We start from the raw sequence: 23,668 nt of genomic DNA on the forward strand, positions 1-23,668 counted from the left end.
TCCCTGTAGAAAAGCGGTCTTGCTTGGACTCTTATCAACTGGGATGGAATCAGACTCGTGTTAGTAGTTAACGTCAGTCTACCTGCCAGTTGTATAGTGTTGTACATGAGGGGTGTGTGTGTGTGTGTGTTATCCCTCCACTCCCTCCCTCAGCTCCCCACTGTTCTCTCTCAAGTGTTCTCTGTTGTGTGTGTGTGTGTGTGTTTATATACTCTATCTGCATCATTCCCCCCTCTCTCTCGATTCAGTTTTACTTATTTGACCTCAAGATGTGGATTGTGTGTTTTTGAGTTGTTCCATGTCATTTTAGCAAGCCATGACACCCACCATCTCAGATTGTTCTGACATTTTCTGTAGTTAGAAACAGTATTTTGTTGAAATTGAATTTTATCTCTGAGAAATTAAGCTAAGTGATTGCTCTCAAATTGGCCATTTTAATTTATAGGATTCAGATAATATTCAATAAATGTAGTACCCAATATCCGATTTGGACCAAACTTCTTCCTACCAATTAGTAAGACATGAGGAATCCCCCCCCCCCCCCCCCCCCCCCAAATTTAAAAAAAATAAATAATTCAAAAGCCACCCACGGACCCCCCCACACCCCATGCCAATCCCACCCCAACAACCAGTATATTGATCAGTGCATTGTTGGGTTTAGAGCTAGCAACAAAGGCATTTCACTGTACTTGTGCACATGACATTAAAACTTGAAACTATACAGCTACAGCTTGGTGTGTTGCTTCCACGTAATATGTAATGTATTCCCTGTGAATCTGGTGATGTTTTTTTTCCCCGTTCAGAAAAATTAGTAATTGAAGTCGCTTGCATTATTTACCATAAAGTAGTGTGCAATTTCCGGTTTTGGCCACTAGATGCCGCTGTTCCTGTTATACTACCACACTCTTTTAACCATTTTGCAGATCTCTTATGTTTAAATGGATCACAAAATTTCCTTTGCACCTTTGGGTAGAAAACCAATATATTTGGCTCCGGATGAAAATAAATTGTGTGGTCATCCTCACAATTCAAGCCTGTCCACAGGGAATACATTACATAGTATGGAGAAGCAATACTCCAAGCCACAGCTTCAAACTACTAGTCAAACGTAGAGAACTGATACTGTATACTGGTTGTTGGTGTGGGATTGGCGTGGGGGGTCCGTGGATAGCTTTAGAATTTTTTTGGGATTCCTCATGTCTTACTCATTGGTAGGAAGAAGTTTGGTCCAAATTGGATGTTGGGTACTATATTTATTGAATATTATCTGAATACTATAAATTAAAATGGCCAATTTGGGTGCAATCAATTAGCTTAATTTCTCAGAGAAAAATAAATTAAAAATAAATATCAGGAATGCTATTCATATGTTACTAACTACAGAAACGATTTGAGAACAATCTGAGAGGGTGGGTGTCAATCCTCTTCCTTGTGCTTTTTGAGGTGGAACGACCCTCGTCTATCTCTTGTGGAGACCCAGTTTGACAAAGCAGTGGCCATTTGAGATTTTGATAGTGTGTGTATTTACAGACAATATGTTTCTCTCCTCCTGTGTAGACCCAGTTTGACATAGCGGTGGCCAGTGAGATCATGGCTATCCTGGCCCTGACTGACGGACTGCGGGACATGAAGACCAGACTGGGACGTATGGTGGTGGGCAGCAGCCGCAGTGGACAGCCCGTCACAGCAGAGGACCTGGTAATATAATCATATAATAAATACCATTATCCAAAATCATGCGTTCATACATTTTACATAAGGTTGGCCCCAAGAATCGAACCCACAATCCTGCCGTTGCAAGCGTCTGTGCGTGTGTGATCAAGTCAAATCGTATTTGTCACATGCGCCGAATACAACAGGTGGAGACCTTACAGTGAAATGCTTACTTACAAGCCCTTAACCAACAATGCAGTTTTAAGAACAATAAGTGTTAAGTAAAAAATGGATCAATCAAAAATAATTAAAGAGCAGCAGTAAAATAACAGTAGCGAAGGCTATATACAGGGGGTACCGGTACAGAGTCAATGTGCGGGGGCACAGGTTAGTTGAGGTAATTGAGGTAATATGTGCATGTGATGAGAGCTAAACGGTGTCAGTTAGGGCTAATCAGTTGTAGTATTGTTCCACTTAAAGACATCGGTCATAAATTCCTTTAATGGCCGTAGCATACTTTAGCATCAGCCTATAAAACCATTGCGAAGGCTGTCATATGTCAAGACCGCTTCACTAAGCTCTCTTTGTCTCTCTTGGCCTTCCTGATTATCTTGTCAAGTGGAGCTTTGGCTCTGTGTTTGTCTCAGTCTGTGTTACATAAACTCAGTCATCACATGAACATTATCACAGATGTCATGAGACAAATGTTTCATTTTGGCATTATAATAAGGTTGGTAGCAACATGGAAAATTGTTTGCAGCTCAAGTCGACTGCAAAATCCGCAATGCTCTCTCTATGGGCTGGCTAGCTAGTTAGTTAGATACTCTTGTAGATATAGTGTATGTGGAAAGAGGCAGACAAATAGGAAAAATGTGCTAGACCCTCCATTAAATAAAAACTATTCTCGAGGTAGGAACAGGGCTGTTTTACGGTGACCATTTAACCGCCCGCCGGCGGTCATGAGTCATGACGGCAGTCAAATTCCACGTGACCATTTAGTCACGGTAATTAGGCTTCTCCAAGCTCTGATGCTGCTGATGGTCATTAGTAGCCTACCAAACTTGCTAACTGCCTGGTACTCAGCACTCTCTTGTCCCTCTAATCACTCTGACATCAATGCAAATGTAATCGAAAATCTAATGAAACACTTCATGAGAGCCCATGAGTTCATGTTGCGCAACATTTCTGTAGGCTATGCAATTGCGTGAGAAAACAGTTTTGATGGCCTCTATTAAAAAGAGGAGGATCCCAGCAGCTTTCTATAGGCTAGGCCTACTATATTTATTTCTCAACTTTCCTAATATTAAGCACATTGCCTCACTTTACAACAGGAGTATAGCCTACCTGGCTGGCATGAAATTGAACCACGGGAAAAGTGCATAGATTACATATATTTTTTTCCCCCATGCCCCTGTTCCGAGACAGGTGCATGAAAATGGTCTGTTCTAACTCAAAACTAATTTCACACGTATATGTCAAGACAACATTAAATTAAGAATAGTCTGATGGGTGACAATATTAGCCCATCACTTGTGAATGATGCATTATCACTTTTGAATGATGAAACCGCTTGCCTTTTTTATTTATTTGTATCATAGTGGAACACCTCATGTAGCCTAGCCCATAGACCTGTATGTTTTATAATAATAATAATAATATGCCATTTAGCAGACGCTTTTATCCAAAGCGACTTACAGTCGTGCGTGCATACATTTTTGTGTATGGGTGGTCCCGGGGATCGAACCCACTACCTTGGCGTTACAAGCGCCGTGCTCTACCAGCTGAGCTACAGAGGACCATAAGGTTTGTATCACAGCTAAAGTTCAAAATAACTTCTTAAAATTAAGCACATTAATCTGCTTTATAACAGGTGTAGAGCCTAACTGGCATACATAGGCTGCGCGTGAGTTTCAAGTTTGGGGAAGATAATTTTCCCCATTTAAAAAATGCTCCTTTATAATAAAGCATTACATGCATAATCGCGTTTGTCTTCACTTTTGAGAACAGTGCAAATGCAATCGAAAATCACATCAAACAATTATCATCAAAACAGCCTATCATACTTTTTAAAACTCACCTCACTGTGATGATCAATTTGAAGAAAGAAGTTCAACAGCAGGTTGAAACAGTGTCAACGAAATGGACAGATCTTTCTAAGGTGATGATTAATTCAAAACACCCAGAGCTTATGCATATGAGCCCAAGCCCAAAAACAAAACTGAATTAAAATGATGATTGTGCCATTATACAATACATAGCCTACTGCATATTACGCATTGCAGAAAAACATACAACAAAACTGATTTAAGATGTCTTTGGTACATCATTAGTCTATCCTTTGAGTGTGAACTGTATTATTATGCATACTGGATGGACTGGTTACCTTATGCTACGCTCCTAAATGTATATCCATGAGTCTGGGAGAGAATGTATAGCCATAGGCGATGCTGTTAGTTAATTGATAGTGCAGGGCGGCTTACAGTTAGCCTACAATTAGTGAATTTGTATTTTGAATAGCCTAGTAATAGGGATTTTTTTTATATTTTCATAATTAATTGGGTGACACATTACCTTTTAGCTACAGAATATCTCACCACCGTGTGTTTCCGTCTCCTCTCTCTCCTTTATTCCTTTCTCGAGCGCGTAGACGGGCTGTAAACAGTTTAGTTAAATGTGTTTCATTGCGAAAACATGTTACTATCGATGTTCCCGAACAGATTTTCACTTTTCCCAAGGTTGGAGAGCCCATGGCATACAACTCCCGAGTGGCGCAGTGGTCTAAGGCTGTGCCACTAGAGATCCTGGTTCGAATCCAGGCTCTGTCGTAGCTGGCCGCGACAGGGAGACCCATGGGGCGGCGCACAATCAGCCCAGCGTCGTCCAGGGTAGGGGAGGGAATGGCCGGCAGGGATGTAGCTCAGTTGGTAGAGCACGTTTGCAACGCCAGGGTTGTGGGTTAAATTCCCAAAATAATGTATGCACTCACTAACTGAATGACTAAAATGTAAATGTAATACAGAGTTTGGGTGGAACATCACCTGTCGGGCAGCGAGAAATAAGTGTTCTTGTATTTATTTCTCAGCTGCTCATATTATGCTCCGCTATAAAACCGAAGTAGCCTACAAAACGGACCAGTGGGAAAGCTCACGGCCTCCATTCACTATTCGAGTGCATACAGATTAAATGTATTTTTTCCCCTGACCCCGTACTTGCCCGTTTGATAATGCCCCATTCTAAATCTAAACTAATTTGACATATTAGTAAAGACAAAATTAAATTGAGAAATAGTCTGATGGGTGAAAATCACTTGATGAGAGAACAGCTGTGCAGCCTGAGGCAAGGAACAGAGCACAAGCTTTTTTGCTTCTATCTCAAATCATCAATAGCCGATAGTCGCTCCATGCAGCCCATATATGTTTTGATTTCTAAGACATTCTAAGGTTTGTTTCATTCACAACTAAAGTGAAACCCATGGGGCGGCGCGCACAATTGGCCCAGCGTCGTCCAGGGTAGGGGAGGGATTTGGCCGGCAGGGGATGTAGCTCAGTTGGTAGAGCATGGCGTTTGCAACGCCAGGGTTGTGGGTTCGATAAAATAATGTATGCACTAACTGTAAGTCGCTCTGGATAAGAGCGTCTGCTAAATGACTAAAATGTAAATGTAAAAATGTAAAGTTGCCAAATAACTCTAAATCTAGCATATAGGACCTGTTTCAAGTGTTCACTTTTACGCTTATACAGTGGGGGAAAAAAGTATTTAGTCAGCCACCAATTGTGCAAGTTCTCCCACTTAAAAAGATGAGAGAGGCCTGTCATTTTCATCATAGGTACACGTCAACTATGACAGACAAATTGAGGAAAAAAAATCCAGAAAATCACATTGTAGGATTTTTAATGAATTTATTAGCAAATTATGGTGGAAAATAAGTATTTGGTCACCTACAAACAAGCAAGAATTCTGGCTCTCACAGATCTGTAACTTCTTATTTAAGAGGCTCCTCTGTCCTCCACTCGTTACCTGTATTAATGGCACCTGTTTGAACTTGTTATCAGTATAAAAGACACCTGTCCACAACCTCAAACAGTCACACTCCAAACTCCACTATGGCCAAGACCAAAGAGCTGTCAAAGGACACCAGAAACAAAATTGTAGACCTGTACCAGGCTGGGAAGACTGAATCTGCAATAGGTAAGCAGCTTGGTTTGAAGAAATCAACTGTGGGAGCAATTATTAGGAAATGGAAGACATACAGTGGGGGGAAAAAGTATTTAGTCAGCCACCAATTGTGCAAGTTCTCCCACTTAAAAAGATGAGAGAGGCCTGTAATTTTCATCATAGGTACACGTCAACTATGACAGACAAAATGAGAAAAACAAATCCAGAAAATCACATTGTAGGATTTTTAATGAATTTATTAGCAAATTATGGTGGAAAATAAGTATTTGGTCAATAACAAAAGTTTCTCAATACTTTGTTATATACCCTTTGTTGGCAATGACACAGGTCAAACGTTTTCTGTAAGTCTTCACAAGGTTTTCACACACTGTTGCTGGTATTTTGGCCTATTCCTCCATGCAGATCTCCTCTAGAGCAGTGATGTTTTGGGGATGTCGCTGGGCAACACAGACTTTCAACTCCCTCCAAAGATTTTCTATGGGGTTGAGATCTGGAGTCTGGCTAGGCCACTCCAGGACCTTGAAATGCTTCTTACGAAGCCAATCCTTCGTTGCCCGGGCGGTGTGTTTGGGATCATTGTCATGCTGAAAGACCCAGCCACGTTTCATCTTCAATGCCCTTGCTGATGGAAGGAGGTTTTCACTCAAAATCTCACGATACATGGCCCCATTCATTCTTTCCTTTACACGGATCAGTCGTCCTGGTCCCTTTGCAGAAAAACAGCCCCAAAGCATGATGTTTCCACCCCCATGCTTCACAGTAGGTATGGTGTTCTTTGGATGCAACTCAGCATTCTTTGTCCTCCAAACACGACGAGTTGAATTTTTACCAAAAAGTTCTATTTTGGTTTCATCTGACCATATGACATTCTCCCAATCCTCTTCTGGATCATCCAAATGCACTCTAGCAAACTTCAGACGGGCCTGGACATGTACTGGCTTAAGCAGGGGGACACGTCTGGCACTGCAGGATTTGAGTCCCTGGCGGCGTAGTGTGTTACTGATGGTAGGCTTTGTTACTTTGGTCCCAGCTCTCTGCAGGTCATTCACTAGGTCCCCCTGTGTGGTTCTGGGATTTTTGCTCATCGTTCTTGTGATCATTTTGACCCCACGGGGTGAGATCTTGCGTGGAGCCCCAGATCGAGGGAGATTATCAGTGGTCTTGTTTGTCTTCCATTTGCTAATAATTGCTCCCACAGTTGATTTCTTCAAACCAAGCTGCTTACCTATTGCAGATTCAGTCTTCCCAGCCTGGTGCAGGTCTACAATTTTGTTTCTGGTGTCCTTTGACAGCTCTTTGGTCTTGGCCATAGTGGAGTTTGGAGTGTGACTGTTTGAGGTTGTGGACAGGTGTCTTTTATACTGATAACAAGTTCAAACAGGTGCCATTAATACAGGTAACGAGTGGAGGACAGAGGAGCCTCTTAAATAAGAAGTTACAGGTCTGTGAGAGCCAGAAATCTTGCTTGTTTGTAGGTGACCAAATACTTATTTTCCACCATAATTTGCAAATAAATTCATTAAAAATCCTACAATGTGATTTTCTGGAATTTTTTTCCTCAATTTGTCTGTCATAGTTGACGTGTACCTATGATGAAAATTACAGGCCTCTCTCATCTTTTTAAGTGGGAGAACTTGCACAATTGGTGGCTGACTAAATACTTTTTCCCCCCACTGTATAGCCACTTCAAATGCGCACTCGCTCCATAATGGGGAAAATATCCTTTCTATTTATTGCAGCTAAGTTCAGTTATAATCTTCTTACTATAAAATCATATAACATAAAATAATGGCACGGGACTTATAACCATATCTTGTCAGTTAAATGAACAAGCCTATGGCATGGAGGATAGCCAGACATACAGTAGGCCAACTGGTATTCTGTTCTTCTGAAATACATTTTCTTCATATCATGTTTCTTTAGACCTGACTAAAATAAATAATAGATTTATTGTGATGGTGTACATTATTAAATTGATTTATTATACTTTTTTTTTTTATGTAGATGTTCCAAAAGAGCACATCAGCAGCTTGTATGTGTGGAGGCCTGGAGATGCTAAAGGTGTTAATGTTAATTAATGGTCAATTACCTTGAGACCAGCAGGCTTTTGCATGACAATAACCGGCTGACAGAATTTCATGACCGCCACAGCCCTAGGTAGGAATATTGCAAAAATATGATCAATGGCTCGTTCAAGGGAAGGCATCCTCCCGAGTTATTACATTGGCCAGTATTAAGATCTGACATGTATGATATACGTTTTTACGCGATCTAAAAGTTGTATTCCTATAAACTTTCAGTGTAGTGAGAGCGACTTTATCACAGTGCTATGTCATACTGGCTGGATTTCTGCCTGCTTGAATGCCAATAACTCAGATACAAATTAAAACAGGAAATGACCCAGGGAATCGATAGATCTCAGAGATGCACAAAAACAATAGAACATTCAAAATGGATGAACCTTTCCTTTTAGAGGTTAAGTTTATGGTGTTATTATAGGTTAAAAGTAGTTTCCACTCCAGGTTTTGTAGGGATTTAACCCCTAGCGACCCTCAACTATCATGTCCTCCAGGTGCATGTCCCTGCCATTATGGAGACTAAGCAGGGTGGTTGCTGGGCCTCTCAGGAGACAGAGGAGCTTGAGCGCGCAACATGGATCTCATTTGACCCAAAATGGCCGCCAACTGCTCTTGAAAAAATAGCTGTAGCCTCCCCTGTGGAGCCATGTTGGCCCAGGTGGCTCTGATTTCCCCCCCAGCCGGATGTGGTGGTGTTGTTGTAGAGCCATAAAGGCCTGGCTCACTGAGGAGGATCCCATATTCTGTTACTGCGGCATTCCTGATTATCCGTGAATGAAAAACACCCCACCAGGCCAGAATGGATTCTGGGAATGATGATAAGCAGGGGATGGGCTGTGTGTGTGTGTGTCATTGATGTGTGTATAGAAAGATTGGTTTTGGAGTAAATGCCATTGAAGTGCTTTAACAGGCATTTTATTGTGTGGTTTGCATGCTTACTGGTTATTTTATTGGTAGGATACTGGAAAATCCCTTCAAGAATATCAGCACTAACAACTTCTCTTTCTCTCTCTCAGGGTGTGAGTGGAGCACTTGCGGTGCTGATGAAGGATGCCATCAAGCCTACCCTCATGCAGACGCTAGAAGTGAGTCTCTACCACACATCCTCATTTCTGTCCAAGCATGAGATGAAAACAGAATAGAGATGGGACAACGATGACTGCACTGTTGGTCAGGAATATCCAGAAAATTCCACGTAGGCGATCAGAGCATTTAGTTTTTTTTACTTTTGCCATTTTATTAACACCTGTCCAATCCTCTTATATTTACACATTCCAGGTTCCTAGAAAGCTTTCAAATTCCTAGAGATTGGGAATTGGGTGTAGCTGTGAGCTAAGAGCAGGTGTTAGTATTGAACTGAAGAGCAATCAGTTGAGGTTGGGTGTGATGGTCCATACATTTACCCTGCCTCTCCATACATCTGCCTCATTGTGCTCTGTGACATGAACGCATATACTCAGACACACACACACACACATGTGTGACCTCTGACTGGCCCATGGTAGTGGAAACGCCCATACCCGATACTCTCTGGGGCGATGGAGGAATAGAGATGGAGATTAGGGCTGATGGACTGAATGATTAAACTGATAAAGAGCTGGATCACATCTGGATCTGGCCCTCTCTGACAGGTGGGGCTGGCTGTGTGTCTGTAGGGAGAGGCTCTGGAACCGTCTGTAGAGCAGCAATGTCATTATGCCTTCCATTGTTGAACATTCTAATTGATTACATCACAATGAGAACTGTAGAATTAATTCTAATTGAATGATTGTAAATAATATTGAATGTTTTAATGACAACACAATGGAAATCACAATGTACAACAGTCCAATTCACTCAAAAGGGTTATTCTGAATTATAAAATGGGTTGTTTGGATCCTGTATGCTGATTGGTTGATATGCGGGAGTTGTGGGACTCATGGCAAAATACCATGACGTGTTAATGTCATAATTCCACTGTCCCGCAGCCCAGGCAGGAAATTCATAAACTTAATCTCCCTCTGTAATAAAGCATCTACACATTATCTTTAAATACTACTATTTGGTTTAAAAGTTGGGGGCTGTATAAATCTACCTGTCTGCCTTATGACCTGTGCAACAATGTGTCATTTTACAAATGCGATCTCTCCAGTACCGGTAGCCTAGCTAGCCCAAGAATTAATGTGAAACCAATAATTCTCCATGGAAACCGTAAACACTCAGAATTCCGTTCATTCATTAACCAGCGCAGTGCAGCCTATGTAGGCCTATTGGGTATTTATTAAATCATTATTTATTGACGTTCTTGTCTCTCATCATCATTGAGTCTCTGCTAGCTAGCTAAAGGCCAATGATTTTTTATTTCCATGGCAACGTCGCATGAATACAATTATTAGAATTAACGACTAGGTCAAAACATCAGAAAATAACTAACGACCAGACCGTATGGGCAGCAACCTCCGCATGTAAAAACAAATGTACTTGTTACCACGGGGGGCCAGTATAATTTTTTTTTTTTATGTATGCACTCACTAACTGTAAGTCGCTCTGGATAAGAGCGTCTGCTAAATGACGTAAATGTAATGTAAAAAATGTCATTAGTATTTTTATAAATATGTTGGCAACCGTTTTATAGAAGCAATAATGCCCTCAAACCTGGGAAAGTAGGAGATGTTGGTTAGCTACTTTTTTGTTTTGGGAGGTGGTTTCTGGAGTGGTTGTATGTTTTCAGGGTGTGGGGTTGAATAGGGATTAGGTTTTTGTTTTGGGGCGGAGGGGGGAGAGAGTGGTGTTGCAGAGATTGGTTTTATGTTTTGGGAGGAAATGTTGGAGTCCTGTTTTGTGGAACTTTTCCTGTCTGTCTTTCCTGTGTTTCTGGAGGGGGGATGCATATCGGGATGGACCAGGCCTAATGTGTCCGTGGGAATGTTCAGTTTAGCTAGGCTCTCTGTGCCCTTGTGTGTGTGTGTGTGTGTGTGTGCGTGCATATGTATGTTTTCACAGATGGAGCAGGGTCTGTAAAGAGATATAGGAGGAAAGTATTAGTTGCCTCACTGTAAGTGTCTGTAGTCGAGAGGGCCATGATTACTGTATGTGTGTTCTAAAACGGCCAACATACTGTAAGTGGGGTCTGACTGAAACACACACACATATACTGCCTCTTATCTACTGTTTACATACAGTACAAACACCATGCACACAAACATGCCTGTTCAATGTCAACAAGGTGGTCTCCTCTGATCCAGTGCAGGTCCTGCTGTGCTGTGCTGTAGATAGTGTTTTATGGAGGATGCTATGAGGTCATCTGGGCTGGTGTTATGGCCCTGGTGAGTTTGGTACTGCTGCAACGGGGTGGGGTGGGTTCCTACTCTCTGAGGCTTTGTAAATGATGCTCTCTGCCTGTCACGCCCTGACTTATGGGACTCTTGTATGTTGAGTCAGGGTGTGGATATCTATGTTAGTATTTCTATGTTGTGTGTTTCTATGTTTGGCCGGGTGTGATTACCAATCAGAGGCAGCTGTCGCTCGTTGTATCTGATTGGGGATCATACTTAGGCAGCCTGTTGGCACTCATTAGTTGTGGGATCTTGTTCCGTGTGTAGGCTTGTTTTGTGTTTAGCCTGAGGACTTCAAGTTACGTTGGTTTGTTGTTTTGTTCGTGTGTTTATCGTTTAAATAAACATGTATGCATTTCACGCTGCGCCTTGGTCTGACCCGTCCTTCAACGAACGTGACAGAAGATCCCACCACCAATGGACCAAGCAGCGTGCCCAGGAGGAGCAGAGAGTATGGACTTGGAGGGAGATAAGAGAGGATCTGGCCATGCAGATGGAGGCCCTGAAAGGGATGAGGGTGGAGAAGGAGAGAGTAGCCGATAGCGGACCCTGGGCGAAGGAGGAAGCCCAGGCAGGAGAGGAGAAACGGCGACCCAAGAGGACGCGGTCACGACGAAAGCCCGAGAAGCAGCCCCAAGAAAAAACAATTTGGGGGCTCACGGGGTGGTTGGCGGAGCCTGGGTTCAGAGCAGAGCCAACTCCCCGTACTCACGCTAGGAAGCGTGTGACCGTGCAGGCTCCGTGTTATGCGGAGCTACGCACTGTGTCGCCAGAGCCCCGGCACAGTCCAGTACGTCCTGTGCTAGCACCATGCACGTTCCGTGCGAAAATGGGCATCCAGCCAGGACGGGGTGTGCCGGCTCAACGCTCCTGGTCTCCAGTACGCCTCCTCGGTCCAGCATATCCTGCGCCGGTTCTACGTACTGTATCGCCAGTGCGCGTGCACAGCCCAGTGCGTCCTGTGCTAATGCCACACACGTACTGTGCGGAAGTAGGCATCCAGCCAGGACGGGTTGTGCCAGCTCTCCGCTCCAGACCTCCAGTCCGCCTCCACAGTCCGGCCCGGCCCGTTCCTGTTCCTCGCACCAAGCCAGTGGTGCGTGTTCCCAGTCTGGCTCGGCCCGTTCCTGCTCCTCGCACCAGACCTGTGGTGCGTGTTCCTAGTCCGGTCCGGCCCGTGCCTGCTCCTCGCACCAGACCAGTGGTGCGTGTGTCCAGTCCGGCACGGCCCGTGCCCAGGCACCGGTCAGCTGCTTCACTCCGGAGCCAGAGCAGTCCGCTCCACCGGGGTTCAGTCCAGCTCCGGTCAGCAGCTTCACTCCGGAGCCAGAGCAGTCCGCTCCACCGGTGCACAGTCCAGCTCCGGTCAGCAGCTTCACTCCGGAGCCAGAGCAGTCCGCTCCACCGGGGTTCAGTCCAGCTCCGGTCAGCAGCTTCACTCCGGAGCCAGAGCAGTCCGCTCCACCGGTGCCCGGTCTAGCTCCGGTCAACGGCTCCAGTCCAGACCCAGACGTCAGCCCCTCTCCAGGTTCGGGGACTCCCACACCAGGGTCCAGACAGGGCTTGGTGTATCGTGGGAGGAAGGAGAGGGGAAGCAGCGCGCCGAGGTCCAGACCAGGGGCGCAACGGGGAGGCTGAGAGAATGTGGTCGTCACGCCCGGAGCCGGATCCGCCTCCGAGGCGGAATGCCCACCCGGACCCTACCCTGTTATGTAAGGTTTGTGCGGTCGGAGTCCGCACCTTTGGGGGGGGGGGGGGTACTGTCACGCACTGACTTATGGGACTCTTGTATGTTGAGTCAGGGTGTGGATATCTATCTTAGTATTTCTATGTTGTGTGTTTCTATGTTTGGCCGTGTGTGATTCCCAATCAGAGGCACCTGTCGCTCGTTGTCTCTGATTGGGGATCATACTTAGGCAACCTGTTGGCACTCATTAGTTGTGGGATCTTGTTCCGTGTGTAGGCTTGTTTTGTGTTTAGCCTGAGGATTTCACGTTACGTTGGTTTGTTGGTTTGTTGTTTTGTTCGTGTGTTTATCGTTTAAATAAACATGTATGCATTTCACGCTGCGCCTTGGTCTGACCCGTCCTTCAACGAACGTGACACAGCCTCGCAAATATAACACACACACACACACAGTCCTTTGGACAGCAATTTATCTAATTCACGACTCATTCAGGACTATCCGTATTAATGGTAAGTGTTTAGAAACATTTTCTATTCTTATTTACAATAAAAGTGACTCCAAAATGACACAATACATTATTTACCATTAATTTCCATTAGGCACAAAATAATCTGAAACACAAGCAAAACAAACAGGGATGTAGCTCAGTTGGTAGAGCATGGCATTTGCAACGCCAGGGTTGTGGGTTCGATTCCAGTATAAAAAATAAAAATGTATGCACTCACTAACTGTAAGTCGCTCTGGATAAGAGCGTCTGCTAAATGACTACAATGTAAATGTAAAATGTAGAGTCATTGTCAATCTCAATTTAATCTATTTTAAATTCAGGCTGTAACACAAGAAAATAAGGAAAAAGTAAAGCGGTGTGAATACTTTCTGAAGGCACTGTACATACAGACACATAGGAGTGATGTCTTCAGCTTGGCACTGCTAATGATGGCCTGGTGAGGAGAGTTCGGTGTTGTTTACACAGATGTGACTGCAAATGATGAAAGAGTAATGCTCCATCCACAACACACATACGCACGTACACCCCCTGGCTCCTTCATCCTCCACTCCTCTCATCCTCCACTTGTTCCTCACCGGTTCAAAACAGTGACAGTGGAGTAATAGGTACTCGTATGTCGGATTGGTACAGGCATCAGGGTTTAGTTGTACTGCACTACATCCAAGTATGAAACATGTAATCACTCCCTTCAATGAACACTAAGAACTACAGTCTAAATGAGTGGATCATGATTAAATGGACCAATCAGTCTTAGTTTTGACACCTGATTGACCCCAGTCTAACCTTTGACCTTTGAGTGTGATGCTGATGGTGTAGTGTTTGAAGAGAGAGAGGTGTGAAAAAGGGAAATGATGAAACGATCTCCTTCCTGTGTTTATCTCCATCCCTTCTCCCTGGGTGTGTTTAATCCTCTCTTCCTATCGTTTATTTTCAACCGAATGGAGAACTGACACAATTGCCTTTTTATTTTATTAATTTCCCGTTTCATTTGTGAGAGCCGGTGGTTTCATTTCCTGAATGTGTTTCCGGGGGGGGGAATGACGCAACACCCAATCAGGCTCCAATCAGAGTTCAGGGGTTGTCATCACACACAGAGATTCACCTTTTATGTGACGTATGCTAGCTTTCCTACAGGGTCAGAGACAGGGCACACAATGGAAAGGGTGGTAACAGCAACAGGATACCTATTCAAATGGGCATTTTTAATCTACTGATTTATCTCTCTATTTTCTATTTTTCTCTTTCTCTCAATACAATCACACACTCATTCTCTCCCTCTGTGCTCTTTTCTCCCTCTCCGATTTAAGTAAATGCTTTATAAAGCATGTGTCAGAGGCTCATTAAACAAGTGATTTTAGTGCTCTGTGATACTGCCCTGTCACACGACAAAACAATGGCTAAAGCGTTTCTACTCTCACCTTCCAGTTTTCCTATTCTCTGAGTTTCCCCCTCACCCAGCTTTTCCCCTCTCCCAGACTTTCCTCAGAGTATTTCGAGTGAGGTGTTAGCAATTCTCTTCCTCGGAAGTTGTATTTGACCTTGTATACTGTTATAGAAATAGTCCAATGGCTGAAGGGGTTTGCTCGGTGTATTAATACTGGCACTTTGCACTACTAGTGCCTCCCAGCTCTTAACCTGCAGCTGCTGTGTAGACAAATAATGTTTAGACAAATATGCAGTCCTGAAACTCAATGATGTAGTTTTAGAATGCAAATTAGTGTAGAGGTACAGCTTACATTTTTGTTTGTTTGTGCTGGGTTTGATAGTAAGTTACTTTTTTTATATATATACAAAATTGTGCCCTTCTGTGGTTCTAGGGTTCTCCAGTGTTTGTCCACGCGGGGCCGTTTGCCAACATCGCCCATGGCAACTCCTCTGTGCTGGCAGACAAGCTTGCACTGAAGCTGGTCGGAGAGGAAGGTTTTGTAGGTAAGTGTCCTCAGTGCACACTCTTAGAAGAAAAGGAGCCTCAAGGAACCTTTTGGTGCTCAAAATGATTGCTACTGTTTGGGAACCCTTTCAGTTCATTTGTAAAGGTTCAAACAGGCACCTTTTTGTGAGGGCAGGGGTTAAATGTTTAACTTTTTTAATAATATATTATTACGGTCATTGACATGATGATTATTATTATAGTAAATGTATTATATTAGTGTTTCAGTATCATAATTATTATCAATATTATGTTGTAACAAAATGGTGACTATTGTAACAATGGAATGCTACTTGGCTCTTTAGTATCACATGCACTTATGTCCGGCAGAGCTAGCAGTGTACAGGCGTAACCTTTATTGACTAGAGCCTGACCGATATGGGATTTTTGGGTCCGATATGATATCGATTTTAGGGAGGCAAAAGTCACTGATTACCGATATATCTGCCGATATTGTGTTTTAGAGGTGGAATGAAAAACTGACCTTTTTGTGCACACATTGTGCTGTAAAGGATGAACAGGTACTCTAAATTATGATTTCTTAACAAAATATTAAATTTTACATTATTTAAGGACATTTTATTTGTGGTTTACAGGATATCCACCAAAAAGCAACTACAATGAGTGAACAAAACATTATGAACACCGGCTCTTTCCATGATAGACTGACCAGGTGAAAGCTATGATCCCTTATTGATGTCACTTTTTAAATCCACTTCAATCAGTGTAGATGAAGTGGCGCAGTGGTCTAAGGCACTGCATCGCAGTGCTAGCTGTGCCACTAGAGATCCTGGTTCGAATCCAGGCTCTGTCGTGGCCGGCCGCGACCGGGAGATCCATGGGGCGGCGCACGATTGGCGCAGCGTCGTCCAGGGTAGGGGAGGGAATGGCCGGCAGGGATGTAGCTCAGTTGGTAGAGCATGGCGTTTGCAACGCCAGGGTTGTGAGTTCGATTCCCACGGGGGGCCAGTATGAAAAATGTAAAAAAAAGTATGTATGCACTCACTAACTTTAAGTCGCTCTGGATAAGAGCGGCTAAATGACTAAAATGTAAAAATGTAAATGAAGGAGAGGAGACAGGATAAAGAAGGATTTTTAAGCCTTGCGACAATTGTGTGCCATTCAGAGGGTGAATGGGCAAGACAAAAGATTTAAGTGCCTTTGAACGGGGTATGGTAGTAGGTGCCAGGCACACTGGTTTGTGTCAAGAACTGCAAACGCTGCTGGGTTTTTCACACTTAAGTGTCCCTTAAAGGTGTTCCTAATGTTTTGTATACTCAGTGTATATTCTCTAAATAAGACAGTAAATACAAAACTTGTTTACGTTCTTAGGTACGACTTAAAGATGTGTCTGTCTATGGCAGTGGATTAGAAGTATGCAAAAGTGTTTGTGCTAAACCACCAGAAGGGGTGGCTGGCTGAATGAATTAAACTTAGTCTCAAAGTAAATCGGAAACCGCAGTGTTCACAAATAAGCATTGAAATGCATTAACATGTCGTTCGTCATGTCACCACTATGTGTCAGCGTTAGCTTTTGTTTTGAGTAGATTTACTAGTGTTTACAACAGTCAAAGGTCATGTAAACAAACACTTTATGGCAACCTATGACAAGCTAGCTGTTCATTATAAAAAGGTTTTCTTAGAGAAACCATACAGTGCCTTCAGAAAGTATTCATACCCCATAATGTCAAAGTGGAATTATGTTTTTGAAATTTTTACAAATTAATAAAAAAAATGAAAAGTTGAAATGTCTTGAGTCAATAAGTTTTCAACCCCTTTGCTATGGCAAGGAGTTTATAGGAGTGATTAAGTCACAATAAGTTGCATGGGTAAAAATAAAAAAAAGCAGACATTGAATATCCCTTTGAGCATGGAGAAGTTATTAATTACACTTTGGATGGTGTATCAATACACCCAGTCACTACAAAGATACAGGCGTCCGTCCTAACTCCATTGCCGGAGAGGAAGGAAACCGCTCAGGGATTTCACAATGGTGGCCAATGGTGACTTTAAAACAGAGTTTAAAGGCTGTGATTGAAGAAAACTGAGGATGGATCAACAACATTGAAGTTACTCCACAATACTAACCTATTTGACAGAGTGAAAATAAGGAAGCCTGTACAGAATAAAAATATTCCAAAACATGCATCCTGTTTGCAATAAGGCACTAAAGTAATAGTGCAAAGATTATCGCAAAGCAATCAACTTTTTGCCCTGAATACAAAGTGTTATGTATTGGATTTGCCCCAAACAACACATTGCTGAGTACCACTATACATATTTCCAAGCATAGTGGTGGCTGCATCATGTTATGGGTATGCTTGTAATCATTAAGGACTGAGGAGTTTTTCAGGATTAAAAAAGCACAAGTGAAAACCTGGTTCAGTCTGCTTTCCACCAGACACTGGGAGATGAATTCACCTTTCAGCAGGACAATAACCTAAAACACAAGGCCAAATCTATGCTGGAGTTGCTTACCAAGAAGAGAGTGAATGTTCCTGAGTGGCCGAGTTACAGTTTTGACTTACATCTGCTTGAAAATCTATGGCAAGACCTGAAAATGGTTGTCTAGCAATGATCAACAACCAATTTGACAGAGCTTGAAGAATTTTGGGGAAAAAGAATGGCCAAATGTTGCGCAATCCAGGTGTGGATAGCTCTTAGAGACTTACCCAGAAAGACTCACAGCTGTAATCGCTGCGAAAGGTGATTCTAACATCTATTGACTCAGGGGGTTGAATACTTATCTAATCAAGATACAGTATATTAGTGTTTTATTTTTCATAAATGTTTCACAAATGGTAGAATTTTTCTTCCACTTTGACATTTGAGTATCTTGTGTAGATCGCTGACAAAAAAATGCAATTAATTCAATTTTAATCCCACTGTGTAACACAAAATGTGGAAAATGTAAGGGTTGTGAATACTTTCTGAAGGCACTGTATGTACATTACTCTGTTATTCAATACAAACTGTATTGGCTATACATTTCAACTGCAAATGGCATGCACTGATGACTGAAAACGTTTATGCAGACATGCTTGCCTCACTGGTTTTAGTCACACGGTCTAATTTAGCTAGCCAGCTAACCGTTAGCTACTTATCTCATCATGAATGCAAGCACATGGCCTGAATGATAGATATGTGCCAACTGACTTGCTTTTTGCAGATTGTATATTTTGGAAAACTAACTAAATAAGCCCACTAGCTAACATAATAGGCCCAGACAGTAACAGTGTTATTTTTGTATCAAGGATGAATGTTCATTTTGGCGCCAGTCCAGTGTTAGTACATAAGTAGCACAGATTGCTTGCTTGCTTGCTTGCTAGCTAGCTAGCTAGCTAGCTAGCTCCGTCAAACCACCATGCCTACCATCTCACGTTGTGACCTAGGGCTGAATGATGTTCAATGAGCAGCTCGTAGAGCGCCTTCTTCAGGCATACATTTTTTTTTTGCAAATGAGCAGACGTATTTGTTTCTTCTATGTCAATAATATCGGCGCTTTATCTGTGGAATAAATACAGATACAAATATATACAGTGGTGTGAAAAAGTGTTTGCCCCCTTCCTGATTTCTTATTTGTTTGCATGTTTGTCACACTTAAATGTTTGATCATCAAACACATTTTTATATTAGTCAAAGATAACACAAGGAAACACAAAATGCAGTTTTGAAATGAAGGTTGTTATTATTAAGGGAAAACAAAATCCAAACCCACATGGCCCTGTGTGAAAAAGTGATTGCCCCCTACAACCTAATAACTGGTTGGGCCACCCTTAGCAGCAACAACTGCAATCAAGCGATTGCGATAACTTGCAATGAGTCTTTTACAGCGCTGTGGAGGAATTTTGGCCCACTCATCTTTGCAGAATTGTTGTAATTCAGCCACATTGGAGGGTTTTCGAGCATGAACTGCCTTTTTAAGGTCATGCCACAGCATCTCAATAGGATTCAGGTCAGGACTTTGACTAGGCCACTCCAAAGTGTTAATTTTGTTTTTCTTCAGCCATTCAGAGGTGGACTTGCTGGTGTGTTTTGGATCATTGTCCTGCTGCAGAACCCAAGTTCGCTTCAGCTTGAGGTCACGAACAGATGGCCGGACATTCTCCTTCAGGATTTTTTGGTAGACAGCAGAATTCATGGTTCCATTTATCACAGCAAGTCTTCCAGGTCCTGAAGCAGCAAAACAAGCCCAGACCATCACACTACCACCACCATATTTTACTGTTGGTATGATGTTCTTTTTCTGAAATGCGGTGTTACTTTTACGCCAGATGTAATGGGACACACACCTTCCAAAAAGTTCAACTTTTGTCTCGTCAGTCCACAGAGTATTTTCCCAAAGGTCTTGGGGATCATTAAGATTTTTTCTGGCAAAAAATTAGACGAGCCTTAATGTTCTTTTTGCTCAGCAGTGGTTTTCGTCTTGGAACTCTGCCATGCAGGCCATTTTTGCCCAGTCTCTTTCTTATGGTGGAGTCATGAACACTGACCTTAACTGAGGCAAGTGAGGCCTGCAGCTCTTTGGATGTTGTTGTGGGGTCTTTTGTGACCTCTTGGATGAGTCGTCGCTGCGCTCTTGGGGTAATTTTGGTCGGCCGGCCACTCCTGGGAAGGTTCACCACTGTTCCATGTTTTCGCCATTTGTGGATAATGGCTCTCACTGTGGTTCGCTGGAGTCCCAAAGCTTTAGAAATGGCTTTATAACCTTTTCCAGACTGATGGATCTCAATTACTTTCTTTCTCATTTGTTCCTGAATTTCTTTGGATCTCGGCATGATGTCTAGCTTTTGAGGATCTTTTGGTCTACTTCACTTTGTCAGGCAGGTCTTATTTAAGTGATTCCTTGATTGAGAACAGGTGTGGCAGTAATCAGGCCTGGGTGTGGCTAGAGGAATTGAACTCAGGTGTGATAAACCACAGTTGAGTTGTGTTATAACAGGGGGGGCAAACACTTTCACACAGGGCCATGTAGGTTTGGATTTTGTTTTCCCTTAAAAATAACAACCTTCATTTCAAAACTACATTTTGTGTTTACTTGTTATCTTTGACTAATATTTCAATTTGTTTGATGATCTGAAACATTTAAGTGTGACAAACATGCAAACAAATAAGAAATCAGGAAGGGGCAAACACTTTTTCACACCACTGTGTGTGTGTGTGTGTGTATATATACAGTGGGGAGAACAAGTATTTGATACACTGCCGATTTTGCAGGTTTTCCTACTTACAAAGCATGTAGAGGTCTGTAATTTTTATCATAGGTACACTTCAACTGTGAGAGACGGAATCTAAAACAAAAATCCAGAAAAACACATTGTATGATTTTTAAGTAATTAATTTGCATTTTATTGCATGACATAAGTATTTGATACATCAGAAATGCAGAACTTAATATTTGGTACAGAAACCTTTGTTTGCAATTACAGAGATCATACGTTTCCTGTAGGTCTTGACCAGGTTTGCACACACTGCAGCAGGGATTTTGGCCCACTCCTCCATACAGAACTTCTCCAGATCCTTCAGGTTTCGGGGCTGTCGCTGGGCAATACAGACTTTCAGCTCCCTCCAAAGATTTTCTATTGGGTTCAGGTCTGGAGACTGACTAGGCCACTCCAGGACCTTGAGATGCTTCTTACGGAGCCACTCCTTAGTTGCCCTGGCTGTGTGTTTCGGGTCGTTGTCATGCTGGAAGACCCAGCCACGACCCATCTTCAATGCTCTTACTGAGGGAAGGAGGTTGTTGGCCAAGATCTCGCGATACATGGCCCCATCCATCCTCCCCTCAATACGGTGCAGTCGTCCTGTCCCCTTTGCAGAAAAGCATCCCCAAAGAATGATGTTTCCACCTCCATGCTTCACGGTTGGGATGGTGTTCTTGGGGTTGTACTCATCCTTCTTCTTCCTCCAAACACGGCGAGTGGAGTTTAGACCAAAAAGCTCTATTTTTGTCTCATCAGACCACATGACCTTCTCCCATTCCTCCTCTGGATCATCCAGATGGTCATTGGCAAACTTCAGACGGGCCTGGGCATGCGCTGGCTTGAGCAGGGGGACCTTGCGTGCGCTGCAGGATTTTAATCCATGACGGCGTAGTGTGTTACTAATGGTTTTCTTTGAGACTGTGGTCCCAGCTCTCTTCAGGTCATTGACCAGGTCCTGCAGTGTAGTTCTGGGCTGATCCCTCACCTTCCTCATGATCATTGATGCCCCACGAGGTGAGATCTTGCATGGAGCCCCAGACCGAGGGTGATTGACCGTCATCTTGAACTTCTTCCATTTTCTAATAATTGTGCCAACAGTTGTTGCCTTCTCACCAAGCTACTTGCCAATTGTCCTGTAGCCCATCCCAGCCTTGTGCAGGTCTACAATTTTATCCCTGATGTCCTTACACAGCTCTCTGGTCTTCTTGGCCATTGTGGAGAGGTTGGAGTCTGTTTGATTGAGTGTGTGGACAGGTGTCTTTTATACAGGTAACGAGTTCAAACAGGTGCAGTTAATACAGGTAATGAGTGGAGAACAGGAGGGCTTCTTTAAAAAAAACTAACATGTCTGTGAGAGCCGGAATTCTTACTGGTTGGTAGGTGATCAAATACTTATGTCATGCAATAAAATGCAAATTAATTAATTAAAAATCATACAATTCCATCTCTCACAGTTGAAGTGTACCTATGATAAAAATTACAGACCTCTACATGCTTCGTAAGTAGGAAAACCTGCAAAATCGGCAGTGTATCAAATACTTGTTCTCCCCACTGTATATATATATATGTATGTTTATATGTATATATGTTTATTTTTATATATATATATATATATATATTGGTCAACCGATTTATCAGTCGGGCTCTATTATTGACTCTGCAACTGAACACGTGAACAGCAATGACAATTACTCTCACGGGTGGCCAAAAATAACTTTTGAAAGCCACGCCCCAAATCTTCTGATAGGCTGCCACCGCTAGAAGATATAGCTACAATATATACACTTTACCTCCAGGAACCCTTTGCTACATTGAAAGATGTAAGGTTCCTCCCAGAACCCCTCAACTAACAAAAGGTGCAAATATGAACCCATTGACTAGCAATGGTTCCCTGAGGAACTCCAGGGTTCCTCGAGTCTCCAGGGTTCCCCTTAATTCTAAGAGTGCGATGTGCGAGTAACACACACGGACACAGTAACCAAAAAGATGACAGCCAGCTGTTTTTCAACTGTACAGTCTGGGCGGACGCACACACACACACACACACTTTGGCGAGGAATTCAAATCCCTGGTTTCCTGGGAAGGGTTGGTCAAACCAAAAGTTACAAGTCCAGGGTTGAACTTTAGACTAGTTCCTGGCTCCCAGTACCTTTGGCCCACTTACTCCTGAGTCCTGGCTTTAGTCTCTGGCCCTGGTCCTGGCTCGAGCCTCTGGCCCTGGTACAGTATGAAAAATGTATTCACTCACTAACTGTAAGTCACTCTGGATAAGAGCGTCTGCTAAATGACTAAAATGTCAAATGTACTTCAGGGTTGCTGCTTGGAGGAGCCTCCTGCCCTGGTCCTGGCTCAAGCCTCTGGCCCTGGTACCTCAGGGTTGCTGCTTGGAGGAGTCCTTCCCTGGTCCTGGCTCGAGCCTCTTGCCCTGGTCCTGGCTCCAGCCCCTGGTCCTGGCTCTAGCCTTGGTCCTGGCTCGAGCCTCTTGCCCTGGTCCTGGCTCTAGCCTCTAGCCTTGGTCCTGGCTCGAGCCTCTTGCCCTGGTCCTGGCTCTAGCCTCTAGCCTTGGTCCTGGCTCGAGCCTCTTGCCCTGGTCCTGGCTCTAGCCCCTGGTCCTGGCTCTAGCCTCTAGCCTTGGTCCTGGCTCGAGCCTCTTGCCCTGGTCCTGGCTCTAGTCCCTGGTCCTGGCTCTAGCCTCTAGCCTTGGTCCTGGTACCTCAGGGTTGCTGCTTGGAGGAGTCCACGCTCCAGACCAGGGTTCCGAAGCTTTCTAGGAACTGTGGAAAAGTTACGTTAGAGGAGAAAGCAGATCTGTAATCGTAAGAGCCTGTGGAACGCTTTGGAGTAAATCAGCCTAATCCTATGTCAAAGCATACCTGACTCTTTCCATCTTTCTCTATCCATCCTCCCCTCCCTGTCTTACTCTCCTTCTCTCTTCTCTCGCTCTCTTTTTTCTCTCCATTCTCAGTCTGTCTGTGAAAGAATGAGGGGAATATGTGTTTTTGCCTGTGGACAAAGAGTGGTAGTGAACTGTCTTTTAAGGGCATATCAGGTGTGTTTAGTTCTAGCTAAACCCACAGTACTACTACTTACCACCTAGTTACAGTGTTTATGTGTGTGG

General features: G+C 43.4%; 1 protein-coding gene across 2 annotated transcripts in view; it reads left to right on the plus strand.

The window, feature by feature from the left end:
• Positions 1-23,668, plus strand: part of mthfd1l (methylenetetrahydrofolate dehydrogenase (NADP+ dependent) 1 like) — a 76,338-nt gene that overhangs the window by 23,178 nt on the left and 29,492 nt on the right. For both annotated transcript variants that reach the window (XM_084149551.1, XM_084149552.1), the window contains exons 17-19: positions 1,558-1,698; positions 8,924-8,992; positions 15,234-15,345. In XM_084149551.1, the coding sequence (XP_084005677.1) occupies positions 1,558-1,698; positions 8,924-8,992; positions 15,234-15,345 (322 nt within the window). The remainder of the gene's footprint in view (positions 1-1,557; positions 1,699-8,923; positions 8,993-15,233; positions 15,346-23,668) is intronic.

Source organism: Coregonus lavaretus (assembly GCF_964263955.1).
Source record: "Coregonus lavaretus genome assembly, chromosome: 31".
Classification (NCBI taxonomy): domain Eukaryota; kingdom Metazoa; phylum Chordata; class Actinopteri; order Salmoniformes; family Salmonidae; genus Coregonus; species Coregonus lavaretus.